General features: G+C 37.0%; 1 protein-coding gene and 1 long non-coding RNA gene across 2 annotated transcripts; both read right to left on the reverse strand.

Moving 5' to 3' along the window:
- Nucleotides 1–6,286: 6,286 nt before the first annotated feature.
- On the reverse strand, nt 6,287–8,636 carry LOC137001578 (uncharacterized). The gene is made up of 3 exons (XR_010891554.1): nt 6,778–8,636; nt 6,558–6,704; nt 6,287–6,477 (listed from the first exon to the last, which is right to left on the reverse strand). It is a non-coding gene; the product is annotated as an uncharacterized lncRNA (long non-coding RNA).
- A 2,106-nt stretch (nt 8,637–10,742) lies between these two features.
- Nucleotides 10,743–15,283, reverse strand: LOC137001733 (uncharacterized). The gene is made up of 2 exons (XM_067360850.1): nt 15,259–15,283; nt 10,743–15,214 (listed from the first exon to the last, which is right to left on the reverse strand). The coding sequence occupies exons 1-2, from the start codon at nt 15,281–15,283 to the stop codon at nt 14,583–14,585; spliced, it is 657 nt and encodes a 218-aa protein (XP_067216951.1). The 3' UTR covers nt 10,743–14,582.
- Between the last annotated feature and the right edge of the window lie 352 nt (nt 15,284–15,635).

Raw genomic sequence — 15,635 nt, forward strand, 5'->3', positions numbered from 1 at the left:
CGCAAAAAGACGAGAGGCGGCCGGCCGCGAGCGGCGCTCGCGAGGCTCTTGCCGAGCTTGCGGTAAGAGAGGTAGGGAGACGAAGACAATAGAAAAGTGATCGCGGTCGATACTCGCTTAATACGCATTTTACTGTTTTTGATACTTCTACGTATCCGCGACAAGATCGACGAGTTCAGTTGTACTACGTACAGTTTACAACCGTGTTTCTTTGCATTATTGATAGAAAGTTGCAACGCCATATAGGCGTATCGTTACGTGTGCCGTAGGGCACATGTTGTTCTATGCTGTACTAAACGGCCGTTACATCGCCATTAGGGCGATGCTGTTCGTCGCTTCTCAAGTGACTAACATATTGCATTCGCGCATCTTATTGCGCTCATTAAGCAATCTGATACATATTCCCTTCGGGGCGTATGCTGTTCTACGCTATTCTTAGCGTTTGTCACCTCAATCTTGAGGAGCATGCAGTCTGTCGCGAATTAAGCGACTCACGTGCCATTGCTGCACGTACTGTTTTACGCAGTTCAAGGGACCGTTACGACGCCATTGCGGCTTACGGCCCTTCGCAAGATAGACAGTTACATCGCCTTTCGGGGCGCATGCTGTTTTTCTCTATTTTTAGAGCCTTGAAAACCAAAGAAAGATACCTCGCCATTGGGACACGTAATTACCACAATAGAAGCGATGCCATATCCATGTACAGGAACGAGTCTAGATGACTAAGAGAGGAACGAATAATTGGATTATTCGTGAGTTATTTTATAACAACATTGAATTCCAGACTCAATTGTAAATTGCGTCTTTCCTCTTATATTTCCTTATGGTGAGTTTATATAATTCCATTTCTAATTACTGTCTTGAGAACGAGTATACGAGTATTGATTACGTATATTCTAGTGAATATTATACTCAAAAACACTCATATTACTGTTGTTCGATTTGATATTTAGTTATGTCTTACTTGATGATATATATTGTATCTTTCACAACGTTACTCTATCATTTAACTTCTATGTTTATGTGAGAAACCTGAGACTCATGACGAGTCTATGCTTAAGCTTATATCTTATCTACGTTTTTGTATTTTAATTCTATTACTAATGACGTATTTTGCCTGAATTGTTTGAGTTAATTACTCATCCGTTGAACATGATGTTCAGAATAAGTCATGATTTAAGATAATATATAATTTGACAAGATTGAGAGTTACTGAGAATTACATATTTTGACACTGAACTGTTGTGGATTCTATGCTCTATAATAACCTTTATTTTCAGCAACTTAATGATATCTATTTATTTTCAGCAACTTAATGATATCTATTTATTTTCAGTGAACTATTATCAATAATTAATTTACATTTGTATTCCGTTTTTTATTATATTGAGCATTACTTTTCGTCTATTGAGTCAAATGTACACACACAACGATTATAATTCACATTATATTGATTATAACCTCATGTTTCCTATGTTCAAGAAAAATAAAGTCTCATTGTTAATCCTTTGAAGATTTCAACAAGAGTTTGGTCGATCTTATTTACAACTGGGAATCCATTATAGCATAAATCAATTGATGATTTCAAACAAAAACAGTACATAAATTTTACACATTTTTCAACGGTTTTTTTTAAATTATATGGCTTTTTATAAAACTCCTTCAAAAATTTCGGTTTCTGTTTCGATTTTGGCCGAAATTGAATAAAAACCGAATATTCGTTTTCGGTTTCGGCCGAAACTAAAAAAAATGTTTTTGGTCGGACTCTACCGGTAATATAATGTTACGTCCTGATAGAAGATTTTTTTTGGACTCGGCGATTAATGTAAGCGGGCCTGATTGCACGAGCCGAGTGGTACGTTTAGGACTTGCGACGGGTCAGCGACTGGAAGAGTCGTTTTTATTCCGTCGACAAGTCAACCGCTCGCAGGTTCCCTTTTGGGTCAAGGAATTGAATCCCTTTTACCCGGGACGGAATCTTCGTGCACAATTTGAGAAGGAAGGGTGAGGAGTGACGAGGAACAAGGAGGGTATAATTAAATGAATAAGAACGAAATTTTAATTTGCTAATGGCTTAACATTTAATCGGATAGTTGATAGTTTTGATATAAAAGAACTTAACTCTTAATCGTATGTAGTATATACATATGGTATGTGTATTAATTTTTTTCTTGTGTTTTTCTTACAATTGTGTGAATGTGAGTGTCATTCCTCAGGAGAAAGGACTAAATTTAGAAAATCAAACCCTGTAAATACAGGGTGAGGAAGATAGGGAGGAGGCTAGATATATTCGATGGTGGTGGCTTCGGAGTTGACGGATATCTTATCAAATCCTGGATCGTTATTTGGGAACTTTTCCAGTAGAGTCTCTACTGCAGGAGAATGGAAATGGACAGGTGAAGGGGGTCTGTATTCCAGGAGCTCTTCAAGGATCGGAGAGACAGACCTAGGAGTAGGAGGTGGTCGAAGATCGAACACGGCGAGAGATTGAGAAGGTTCCTGAGGAATCGGTTGTAACGCAGGTAGTGAATCGATTTGCGTGTTGTGTTGTTGTTGTACGTGAGTTAACAAGTGACCGGTTTTGCCTATTTCTAATGGGTTTTACGGATACTCTCGCCGCGTATCTAAAATACGGAGAGAGAAGAACGGCTAAGCATAGTATGTATGTGGAAATGTCTACTCGTGAACGACTCCGACGATTTTTGGAGACGGGTCGCGGCGAATTTTTGGTTCTCACTGATAATGAAAAATTTTAAACCAAATAAGGACGGAGCAAATAATAATGACAAAAATACCAGTAAGAGAAAAAAAAGGGAATGAATCGACTTACTCGTTATGGAGAGAGAAAGATAGTTGTTACAGAGTTACAGAGTTACAGAGTAGTTTCGGATCGCTTGTGAAGTGGGCCGCCCTGGGTCCCCCATATTATACTTTAAGTGCTAATATAAATGTTGAGTTAGCCTCAACCTTACAGTTCGGCCAGCCTGATAGGCATTCGACCCGAATGTATAAAAATACAAAATAAATATTCTGTTACAAGTAGAATTTCGTGTTTGGCGCCCTTTCGGCTTGGCGCGTGACAATCGGTGCGCATGGGCGTCTGCTATGCAATATCCGGGTGTAGTAATACTGTATCTTACTTATTTTCTTTTTCGCAGTTCCTTTGAGTAGTAGTTTAGTTATCTTTCCTTGAACTGTATTCTTATTCTTGTACTCTCAGTGCGTATTATTATCAGTGTTGTACGTGCATAAATATAAGTTTTTCTTTCTTGATATATACGATAGTTATTCTGTGCAATTCCTGTTACAATATATTCAAATAACCATAAAAATAACATCGAATACATTACTTAAGAACATAATACCTTAACGGTTCAAAACATAATCTTGAGTCCAACTGTATCTTAATACAAATTGAAATTTCGAGGAAAAAGAAAAAATAATCACAAGTTCTTATAACTTAGGTGTAACCCAGCGAGAAATGACTTCCCAGACAGCATGATGACCTCATATAATACTCTTAAGAGTTCCAAAAATTTTTCTGAGTTGATAAATTTAGATCAGAAGGTGGTTAGAACGTGCTCATAATGTACTCGGATGCGTCGACTTCTGAGCTCATTTTGATTTCATCATAAAGAGCTTTTTATGCATATAATCTAGTAAACGAGAAATTATTAAAAGTTCAGAAATAGGATTGAAAATTACTGAGAAGAATTTATTTACGATGATGCTGAATTTTATTTAATTCTTCTCAATAATTTTCAATCCTATTTCTGAACTTTCAATAATTTTTCGTTTACTGGAAACAAATATACCTCAAAAAATTACATGTAAAAAATTGCGTCAGAGATCGTTGTACCAGGAACAATTTCACACACTGCGTGTTTTTTATGCACTGCGAACTGCGAGACTTGGAAAGTACTTTGTGGGTAAATATAAATAACAAAGAGAATAATCGACGAACAATATATGAATGACCAACAAGAATCCAGCCGAGTCAGGTTGGGTGATGCGTGTTTTTTGTTTTCACGCATCATATTATATGATGTCAAAATGAGCTGATTATGAAGAACTATTTTGTGTTAGAAATATAAGTTCACAGTGAGCTCTTTTTGATTTACTGTTAAAGAACTCAGAAAAGAGCACTTTTAGACCATTTTTTGTAATCATTTTAGCAGATCATAAAGAATTCAAAAAAGAGAATACTTTTTGAACTCTTTCTGGAAATCCTGCTGTCTGGGTTATCAATCGACATCAAACTGATGTCTAATTGACGTCGAAATCATCGATATTACATCGTATTGATGTCGATTCGACATCAATTTCATGAGTCATTTCTCGCTGGAAAGAAGTACAACTAAAAATTAGAGATAAGTAACTTAATAATAGAGTATCACATGTTGTTATACTAAATACAAAAATAATACGCTGGATATCAAACAATATAAATTTAACGCACAGAAAAATATAATAGTAACGCAATTATTAACTTAAACTATTAGATAATTGCTTTGATCCATGGTTTCATCCGATTTGGCGATAATATCGAATTATAAGGCCTTGATGTGATATTAAATCCTGGAATGTCTTGGACAACATATCTATTGTTGTTCAGGACTTTGGCCACCAAATAGGGATCTTTATAATTTGGTTTTAACTTTTTATCCCCGCCGGGTTTGAGGACAGTATCTCGGATTAACCTTTTAGTAGATATACTAGGGGGGGTTTAACCCAGGGGCAATAAGGGGGGTGCGGGTGAAGAGTTTGAAGGAGAGGGGGTAATTTTGGAGGAGAAGGGGTAATGACGTCATCGTTTTGGAGGAGTGGGGGTAATTTTTGAGTAAAGGCGGTCGTTTTGGAGGAGAGGGGGTAATGTTTTCTTAGAATTGGAGGGGATAATGTTTGATATCAGATTACAGGGAAGTATCAGGTTACGACGGGGGGGGGGGGATCAGGTTACACAAAGGCGGTAATTATTTTTCTTAGAATTGGAGGGGGTAATAGAATTGGTATCAGAAAGCATCATCGCTATTTTTAGAACAAAAGCCCTTAGCAACAGGCAGCCGTCATCGCTATTTTTAGTGCCGTGTGCGAGTATATAAAGCAAGTGAAAAAGAATAGGAACCATCAGTCGTTCGAAATCATTAAGATAATTACTAGTTCGCTGTGACGTTTACTAGCAACGATGTTTTACACCATGTCAAACGTAAATAATCAAATCAACGAACAGCAGGGTGCAAAGAAGCTGAAATTATCCAACGAGTAAGTCGACTTGTTTCTTTAGCTACATCTTTAAACTTAATTGTTATACTTTTAAACTCACAATTTCTTTTTTCACAAAAATCAAAAAAGTAATTCACCAAAGATGGAAAAAGAATCATCTAGGATCTTGGGTAGAAGATACTATTTGACGAAGACTGGGTACAAGTATCTCGACATCGGAATCAACGTCTCAACGCCGAGCCGTGTGGAAATCGCTCTCGGTGACAACCATGGCAAGGAGCTACATCTATCATATGATGTATGGAAAGAACTCATGAATCAACGGGGCATCATTGCCAGCTTCTTTAAGAATGATGTGGACGAAGTACCGTCTCAGACCGTTGGACACTGCACGTTAAGTTTTGGAAAAATTAACAACCTAAAAGTAATGCGTCTGGCAACATCAGCATTATGTTTAATCATGTCAAGCCGAACCGCGTGTAACATGTTTGCACTTGAATATTGTGTAGACGGCATCAATCATTCGTTGAACAACGTCACCGGTATGGTTGATGTCAAGTTCGCACACTTTTCAGAAATCGCGAAGGACCCCAATCACGTGGCGATTCGCAAAAGCGATTTATTCGATAAGAATAATATAATTGATTGTGAACTGGTGACTTAGGTCTTTGCGGAGTTGTGAAAATTGTGTATTATATATTAATAAATATTATTTCAATTGTAATTAAACTATCTTTTTTATTTTCCCGTCTCATCTTATCCACTATACTGACTTAACCTACAACGCGCGCATCAAGTTACCGCGGGAGCAATCGCTCTTAAGTTCGGTGAATGATTCCTAACGATTTCATTTTATACATCTTTAACTGTCTATAGTATACCATAAACTTATTTCTAACTTAAAGATGGGAGAAAGGTAAAAAAGGCGCTATAATATATTTTATAAAAATTTATTTGGAATATATTTTAAATTAGCTGTGATAAAATGTAATGAGTTACATTAAAAGAATTATTAAAAATTATAATAACTTTAAATCTAAGCTTAATATGTACACGTGTATTTTTAGGATGAGAGGAAAAATAAGAAGGAAAAATAATATTATATATTATTTAAAATATAAAATTTATTTATGTTTTTTTGAAATACAAAGTGTGTGTGTGTGTGTGTGTGTGTATAATAAAAATCTACAAGAAATAATAATATAGAGAAAAGATATAATATTATACAATAAAAAAAAATCCACTTGATATCATCTGTAACAAAAAAAAAGATTCTATTAATAATCTGTAAATATTAAATATTAAATATGATACTTATTAAATGTGATACTTACTGGAAAAAGTCACCCATTGAAAGCGTTTCCGTCACCGCTTATAATACTTCGACGGTGCGCGCCGCATCATGTTCCATTTGTTGGAACATTGTTGTTAAAATTTCCACTTGTCATACGGCCATTGCCAGATCCTCCCGCATATGCTGCCTGCAAGTAAAATAATATAATATAAAATTAGAAAGTAATTATTTCATACATAATATCAGCTAGCAATACTTACATCGACACCAGCATCACTCCATTCCCGTTTCTATAAATATCGTAATCAATCCGGAATGATCCGGGGGCCTGCTGTTGCACCTGTCGTGCAACGTCTTCAAATTGATATATTGCGGTACGCAGCACAATCACCTGGTCCATTAAAGTTAACAACAATTCACTAATCCCGTGAATTTCTAACGTGTATAATGCAGCCATTGCTAACGTAACGCTTCCGTCAAATATCTTGCGTGGACTTGTGACCGTCCCAGCCTCCGACACATTTTTATAGTACATCCCTTAGATGTGTTGCAAATCTGTGTGGCTACCTTACGGGGGTTATCTATTCAAAACTCATAATTTCTAATCATGAAATATGATTTTTCTCTAGAGGAGATACTTCACCATATCTAATGTGGTAAAAGAGTTGTAAGGTATGTAATGAGGTAAAAGAGTTTAAAGTCGTTCAATAGAGGTGCTAAAGAGTTGTTTAAAGTCGTTCGATAGAGGTACCAAAGATGTGCATTCAATGGGCCTGTCGAGAACATCAAGGGTGACGATGATTCAGTTGACGATCTCGAGATTAAAAACGAACCGGACATCAAACGAAAGCGGTCGAGCTCCGAGAAGAAGAAAATCAAGCGTACCTCGTTGACGACACGGATACAAGGACACGAATACAGACTCCGTTGACGTCACCGATACAAGCCTCGACTCCGTTCCAGTCGCAAAAATTGGTGTTTAAAGCGCCGACAAATTTACTGACCGAAAACGTGTTCGAAACCACGGACCCGTCTTTCGTAACATCCGTGAGACAGACGATGCAAACGTCCGATGGTCGGGAAGCGCTGCACAGCCATTTGGACCGGCTCGGGCGAGAGTACATCGGAGCCCTCTTGAGCGGTGATAACAATATTGATAATGTTTACGGAGTGTACTACAACAACGAGGGAACGCAGCTAGGAGACAAGCGCTTTGACATTGATAAAAATGATAACATAATTGTGAACGACGTTAAATACACTGGTACGCCCGGTCTGTATGAATTAATATTCAAAAGACATCCCGACGATGTGGTGTACACGGAGGATAATAAACAGAAATACAAGAGCATACTTTTGGCGACAAACGCTCACAGACGCGGCCATAACGCGCATTTACCTGTTTTGGGAAATAAAGGGCACAAATATAAAAATATCATTGCACTTCTGATGCATCTCAACAAGAGAGGTGGAGGTGTGATGACTCGTCACGCATTACCCAAGTGTAGCACGAGACGAAACGTGACACCGCAAACCATGACCGTGACCAACAACGCGGTCGATTACGTGCACTGGGATGATCCGAACGAATTAGTCGATCGTCTTTGATTATTGGATGCCTCCCATCAGGCGGGAAACAACGCTCACGACAACGAGTTTCTGTCGATAATCGAGGAACTGCGGGAAGCGGGTCTGATTATAAATTGATCACAGCTTTTCAACTATCGCCAGTAGCACTTGTGCAATGCTGCAGGAATGTCTATCAATAAGTTTGGAATACAGCTTGTAAAAGGTGACGCGAAGAGAGAAGCGCGGTGGAGCGGTGGAGTTTCTAGAAATCACGTATGAGAAAATAGTCTCTGCATGAATGGTCAAGATTTCGACGCCAAGTCGCGTATAATCAGACATCTCGCCAGCCCCGAAGTCGACACCGATGCCGTCAACAAGTTACACCTGGATCGTCGCTTCAAGACTATTATCAGACATGGAAAATCGCATAAATTCGGCAATTAATGATGTGAGGGCTCTCCTCAATGAGGATATATCGCAAATAAACAGAAAAATTGCTAAAATGAGCAATTGATGAGTCAGATGATTAATCAAGAGATTAAAGATCTTCATAGTGTTTTAAAAAATAATATTATGCAGCTTCATGAAAAAAAAAGAACGAACTGAAAGAATCAAAATGAAAAACAATGCGAGTTTGGAGAAAAGATTGCTCGTGAATGAACTTCACACATCAGCGAGAAGAAACTTTAAACGCAGACCTGTTGTTGTAAAAGGATACGATGACTTGTAACAAGTCGACATAGTCGAGATGAGACCGTACTCGCGATCCAACAACGGCTACAACTACATTCTAACCGTTATCGATGTGCTGAGCAAGTACGCGTGGGCCATTCCGTTAAAAACCAAAGGTGGAATCGAAGCGAGCAAAGCGTCTTCCACGATATTTCGAGATAACGAAAGAACTCCAAAAAATTTGCAAACCGATCGAGGAAAAGAATTTTACAACGGAGATTTTCAGAAACTTGTCGAAAAACATGACATCAATCATTACTCGACGTATACGATTATAAAGGCCTCGATGGTGGAGCGATTCAACCGCACGCTAAAGAACGAGATGTGAAAATTTTTTACGCTCAATAGATCGTACAGATGGATCGACGATTTACAGCGATTAGTCTCGGAATACAACAATCGTAAACACCGAACAATCGGTGTCGTAGGGAAACACGCCTTTCCGCCTAAGCAGATTGAAATTTTCCGCAAATAAATGACTAAATTCGGAACGTGAAATTTTTAATTCGTCCGTTGTCAGATATGATGCTAATTTTTGCAGACTGGTGCCGAGAAATTTAAACGAATCAATAAACCGTAATTTGACGCAAATTTTGAAATTTTGATTCTCCTTATCTTTAACGTTTTTAGTGAATGAAATGTATCGCTCTTTTGTCAACGGTAACAATTCGATGCTGCCTTCAAAGGCATTGGCAACGTCTTTAATAATAAAATGCGCGTCGTAACCGGATAAATTGTGAAAAATTACCGAGATAACGTGGGAATCTTTGTAATTTAAATTACACGACGAGTGCGCGGGACCTCGGTAGCGCCCGGTGAGATGACAATGATCGCGCACCCGCGTATCCTCCGGTGCGAACGGTTTCTCGCATACATGGCAATTTACGGCACTACAGAATTCCTCCGATTCCTCCCGCGTAAAATCCGCCATGGGGACGACGGTGGTAAGGATCACTTTCACGTGGTGTGCCAAATCGTGGAGTTCATTGACGAACCACGCTACGCAATCCTCACCGCGATAAGACTTAAAACTAGATAATGAGTTATCGTAAGCGCAACTTATATAATATCCTACGCTAAACGCCTTGTGATGTTGGTAGGCGTATGTGGTACGGTTTTGTCCCTCTTTCTCCTTCTCCAGCGTGCATTCCAGATCGGCGTACACCACAAACGGTAGCCGCTCCTTCCGGTTATAATTGCGGAACGTCAGCTTGTTGTCTTTTGTTGGGAAGAATGACTGCAGTCGTTCATCTTCCCGCAGTCGATGCTGTGGACTGACAATTTCTCACTCGTCTGGAAATAGTGTAGACACCTGTAATAAATTGTATGATTAACATTATGAATAAAAATTGTATACGTGTATTTTTTTTTTTTTATTTACCGATCGCAAATGTACTTCTTACATCTTTTCTTGTTTAATTGTAAACTCATTAGCCGAGACAGATCCTTGATGCACACAAAGTGTGCCTCGTTGTTTCCAGGCACATAGAGAAGGTTGACATGCTTCTCCATCTTGTCGTCGGCGAGGCGCAAAGGGATGATTTTGGAGTCTTCGGTGGTAAAGACGTTGACGGAGATAGTGTTCAATTTCTCGAATTTTGATATTTGCGGAAGTGTCATGGGGAACTCTATATCACACAGTTTCAGTACCGTTGAATAGTGTGGATATTCGATTGTTCTTTCCAGGTGTTTTTCCGCTGGATGTAAAGCGACGACAACTGCCCACGCAAAACACGCATTGTCCGCTGTTTGCACGTTGACCACCGCCCTTTTTAGTATAATTTTCCGTAACTGAATGTGGCATCCCGCGCGTAGAGGATTGAATTTGTTGATGTTAATGGTGAGGTCCAAGATACGTGACAATGCCCATCCGCTGTCGCGTTCTTGAAACTCTTCCAAAGACGCCAGGATGACGTCAACCATATGCTTCGTGTACCACTCTTGTACATCGGTTGTTGGAAATAGCTCGCGGTTCTTGGTTGCAATGGTCTTTACGGCAGTCTTGTCGCCTTCGATGAATTCCCCGTTGAACGCGGTGTTGACCTTGACGCTGTTGTGTTCCACCTTGACGCTTTGGATCCGCTCGATGATCGTATTTCTTATCTCTTCCAAAAATTCGCGTGGATCGATGTAGTCGGAATTGATAACCGATTAGTATTCGATTCTTGAAGGCCGTCTCGATTTCTTTCCAGGTGAATCTTCTCTGGGTTCCGTATCCGCCACCGATGGGTAGAAAACGCTCTTGAATGGTCTTCCTCACACCCTTTAAACGCACTATTTGCGCCACCAAAGAGTGAATTACTCCGGTTCGTTGCTTCTTGCTACATTTTTCCCTCAGAGAATCGAGGTACTCATCGCACTCATAGTCCCATGGGAGGAACTCTCCCAACGTTTTGATATTCGCTGCTCGTACGGTAAGATCGCGCTCCTTCTCCATTGCGAATGACTTTGAAGATTCATATTTTTCTCACTTGCTTTATATATCCCGCTTGTTATTCTAAAATAACAATGACTGTATTCTAAAAATAGCGATCCGTAAACCTGCACGAACATGCAAACTCTAAAAATAGCGGTGACGGCGCCAAATGCTGCCTGTTGCTAAGGGCCTTTGTTCTAAAAATAGCGATGACGGCTGCCTGTTGCTAAGGGCTTTTGTTCTAAAAATAACGATGACGGTTGCCTGTTGCTAAGGGCTTTTGTTCTAAAAATAGCGATGAGTAATCTGATACTAAACATTACCCCCTCCAATTCTAAGAAAAATAATTACCGCCTTTGTGTAACCTGATACCCCCCTGTAATCTGATACCAAACATTATCCCCTCCAATTTTAAGAAAACATTACCCCTCTCCTCCAAAACGACCTCTTCCACTCCAAAATTACCTCCTCTTTTCCGAAACAATGACGTCATTACCCTCTCTCCTCCAAAATTACCCCCGCCCCCTCAAACTCTTCCCCTCTTTACCCGCACCCCACTCATTGCTCCTGGGTTAGAACCCCCCTAGTATATCTACTCCTTTCAAGACGGGTTTTTTTTTAATTTTTATTTGAAATGATGATTTTAGTAAATAACAATGCACTAAAAGTTTGTTTTTGTGTGATAATTCTCAAAACAATCACTTACACAGAACCCGATGTTACATTCTTTACATTCAAATCTAGATTTTTTGTTTGATATTTTTTTCGCTCCTGTAGTACAAACAATACATTTTTTTGCTCTGCTGGATGATTTTCATCTTTTTCAATATAAGAAGGAAAGTGTCTAGCTGTCAGATGTAAAAGATTTAATAATCTAGATCTACCAATTACAGATTTACGCTTTGAACCATGTTTTTCAATCAAAGAAATAAATTTTTTCTTTTCTTTACTATTCTCTGTTGGAAATATTCATAAATTTCATGTAGAGAGGTGTGGTTCACTTAATGTAAAACGCGATAGTGCTTTTGTAAAAGTAAGTTTATTCTGCTCCAGAGAAAAATTCACGCACTTCTTCTGGGCAGTAGAAAGAAAATAGAACAACAATATAATTAGATCCAGCGCTAGAAGGCGGTGGATCTTTCGCGCAAAACTACTGCGTTACACTTATCTACTTACGGCTCGCTTGCAGCTGCAGTGCCTGTATACTAGGGATGGGCGATTTTCAAAAATAACTCGATATTCTTAATATTGAGTAAAAGAAAAAAAACTCATAAAAGTGTCGATTATATTACTAAAAAGAAATCGAAAAATCGATTAATCGTTTTATTTTCCTTTTAATTTATTTTTTAAAGAAATCTTAAACAATATTTATTCTGCAATTTATATATTAAATTTATTTTAATTTCAAATTTACATACAATTTCTTAATAAATCCGTAGAAAAATATCTATTGCTAAATACGGCTGAAAAAAAAGTTTCATTAATTTTATTAATTAAAATAAAAGTTTTCATATGAATTTCTTATTATGCACTTTGCATTGGAACAGATAACACTTACAAGGAAAGGGACCTAAGTGTCCCCCTCCGATTTTGACGAGCTTTAAATATGTTGTAAAGTAGCTCAAAATAAGAGACACGTATTTTTTTTTATGTGCTTTCTCACACGTTTAGGGTTGAAACAACCCCTACAAGCTAAAACGGTTTTTTTGGTTTTGACTGAATATCGTCAAAACTGTAAGAGATATCAAAAAATGTTTCGAATAAAAGTTGCATGGTCTTTTATGAGCTTTATAACCGCGTAGCTCGATTTTTAAAAAATTTTATATTTTTTAATTTACTCTCACCTCTTCTTATTATTTTTACAAATTTCAAAATTTTTGTTATGACAAAAGTTGTAGCATTTTTTACGCTGAATACAACCATATATGATTTAATTATGTTTCAAAATCGCATCTTTCAGAAATGAGCTGTCAATGTCGCACTATATGCGTCGCGCTGCGATATATGCATATATATGCATAACGCATCGTTTGTGCCGCTTGTGTAATTGATGTTTGTCGCGCATGTGTAATTGATAAGATGAATAAAATTAGAAATAAAGATTAGCATGTTATGAAGTATTCGGAAAAATGTTCTGATCAAAGAACTAAGTTCACTAAAGTTGTTGCCAAGGCATCTCCTCTATATTACACTTTTATAGTTATACTAAAACAATACAAGCGCGCGCTGCGCCCGTGCACTTATTATAATAATTTAATAATTATAAAATCTAAATATTTTAATAAAATTTTTAAAATTTTAAATAACCGTCAAAATAATCTTTGCTCTTAAACTATCAAACTGTCAGGATAATCGAGATAACCAATCAGCGTCGCGGATAAGCGTCAACAATACTTTTGATACATTCGAGTATCGATTTTTCATGCCTTTTTTAAGAGTGGATTATATCGAAAGAGAAATAAATAAATAAAAATCTTACAATTAAAATGCAATTTATTGTTTTTCAATGGTAATGCAAAAAAATCCAATTAATTTCAAGTTTTTCTATTAATCAATACTAGAAACATTTGTTTGTTTATTATTTTATTTCTTTTATAATAATATATGTCGAAACAATTACAACTTTACCTTCAACAATAACATACTACATATATTGAATATAATACATATATTAACATATATTAAAATCAGATGAATTTATGGAACAAACGTATCACAAAGGTGATGTTCGTGAAAAAAGTGATTTATACAAAGTGACTTTTTGCACCATGCGCAAGTAATTATTGCAGGTGCGCCACAAATATCGCATGTTGGTTTTGACTGTTTATGGAAACAAAATTCCACTGGTGTTTCGAATTCTTCGGGCTTATTTATTACGTACCCGCTTTTATACCATGCGTATTTCAATAAATTTCTGAATTTTGGCGATGAAAATTGAGTCAATGACTGTAATTTTAAAATGGTGTTTCTTGCATGCAGATTGACTTCCAGACCTAAAAGCATTACAGTATCAGAAAAGTGTCTAATAAAATTCTTTCACAAACGAAAACCATATACATCCAATGGTTGTATTTTTCCTGTTGTTCCAGCTGGTATAGTCAACAAAATAATATCTTCTGTAGATTCTGGTTTAGATTTTTGAATAATATTTGGACAATGACCAAAGTTTAGTCCATGAATCTAGTAGTAAAACAGATTTTGGACCTACATTTGGAAAAAGTACGTCTTGCAACCAAATTTTAAAATAATGCGCTGTATTGCGCTTAATTTTCCGGATTTCGAAACCTTAACAAAAATATTAGGTGCCTTAAACATTGTTTCTTGCACTCTGGGAAATGTTCCACTAACTTATTTCAGTACAATAAAAAGAGGCGATAATAATCTACCATCGGCTGAAACAGTAGGTTGTATAGTATAGCTATGCGTAGTTGCCGATATGGATTGTACTGCAGATTCAATCTTTTTTGTTCCTTTATATGCCAATGTACGACCGGCATGAAGTTCTAATTGGAATCCGCTTTGATCACTGTTGTAAATATTTTCAACTCTATATTCTATTATTTGATATTTAACGTTTTCAATAAATGTGTTACATTTTTCTTCAAAATCGATGTTAGACAATATAGATGTTTTTCTTATAAATTTTGTTATTTTACGAGATACAATATTATGTATTATTTTAAATTTTCGTATCCATCGCGATGAAGCTGTAAATTCTGGTACATTTAAATTTTCCTGTGCCCGAATAGCCCATCGAGCTAAATCAGCGTCGTGAACAATAATTCTATTTTCAAGAGCTGTATGAAAATTATTTAATGTATATTCCGAAATTTGTTTTAATTTTTCGAATCTACTGCCACCTTGATTCACTTGAATTTCCCATCGTCGTAATTGATGTAATGAATATACTTTCCGAAATCTTTGTTTTACTTCTTCTAATGTTCTTGGCCTTGTTGTTGTACTGCTTTTCCAAAATTCGACTGCATTTTTTTATATTCATACGGAATACGTCCATCTGTAGTACATATAACTTTAGGATTTGCGTCCATAGCTCACCTTCTTCCTCTTTATCTCCTAGTTCGAATTGCTCTGCTGTTGGAATATCGTTATCGTTTTCATAATCTAAAGATTCTTCTACTTCCATTTTGTATCTCTCATTGCGCATTTCTTTCAGCATAGATTCTATTTTATGTGCCATTTCTCGTTCTTCAGATGTTATCGGACTTGTTGATAGATTAAGGGCCGAAAAAGTTACGTATACTAACATTATTACGTTAAATGGATTTAATTGAACCATTCTGAAAAATATAACAATTAAATATTTCTCCTTATTTGTGTACAAAAAAATAATACTTTATAGTGAATTTGCTGTTCTTTTTTTGATGCTGTTTTATATATTGT

Source organism: Linepithema humile, chromosome 8 (assembly GCF_040581485.1).
Source record: "Linepithema humile isolate Giens D197 chromosome 8, Lhum_UNIL_v1.0, whole genome shotgun sequence".
NCBI lineage: Eukaryota > Metazoa > Arthropoda > Insecta > Hymenoptera > Formicidae > Linepithema > Linepithema humile.

Bases quoted from the DNA above. Each gene is read 5' to 3' on its own strand.
- LOC137001733 (XM_067360850.1), bottom strand. From the start codon at position 15,283: ATGGACGCAAATCCTAAAGTTATAT. The intron at 15,215-15,258 runs GTACTACAGATG...AAAAAAATGCAG, and splicing joins CGCAAATCCTAAAGTTATAT to TCGAATTTTGGAAAAGCAGT.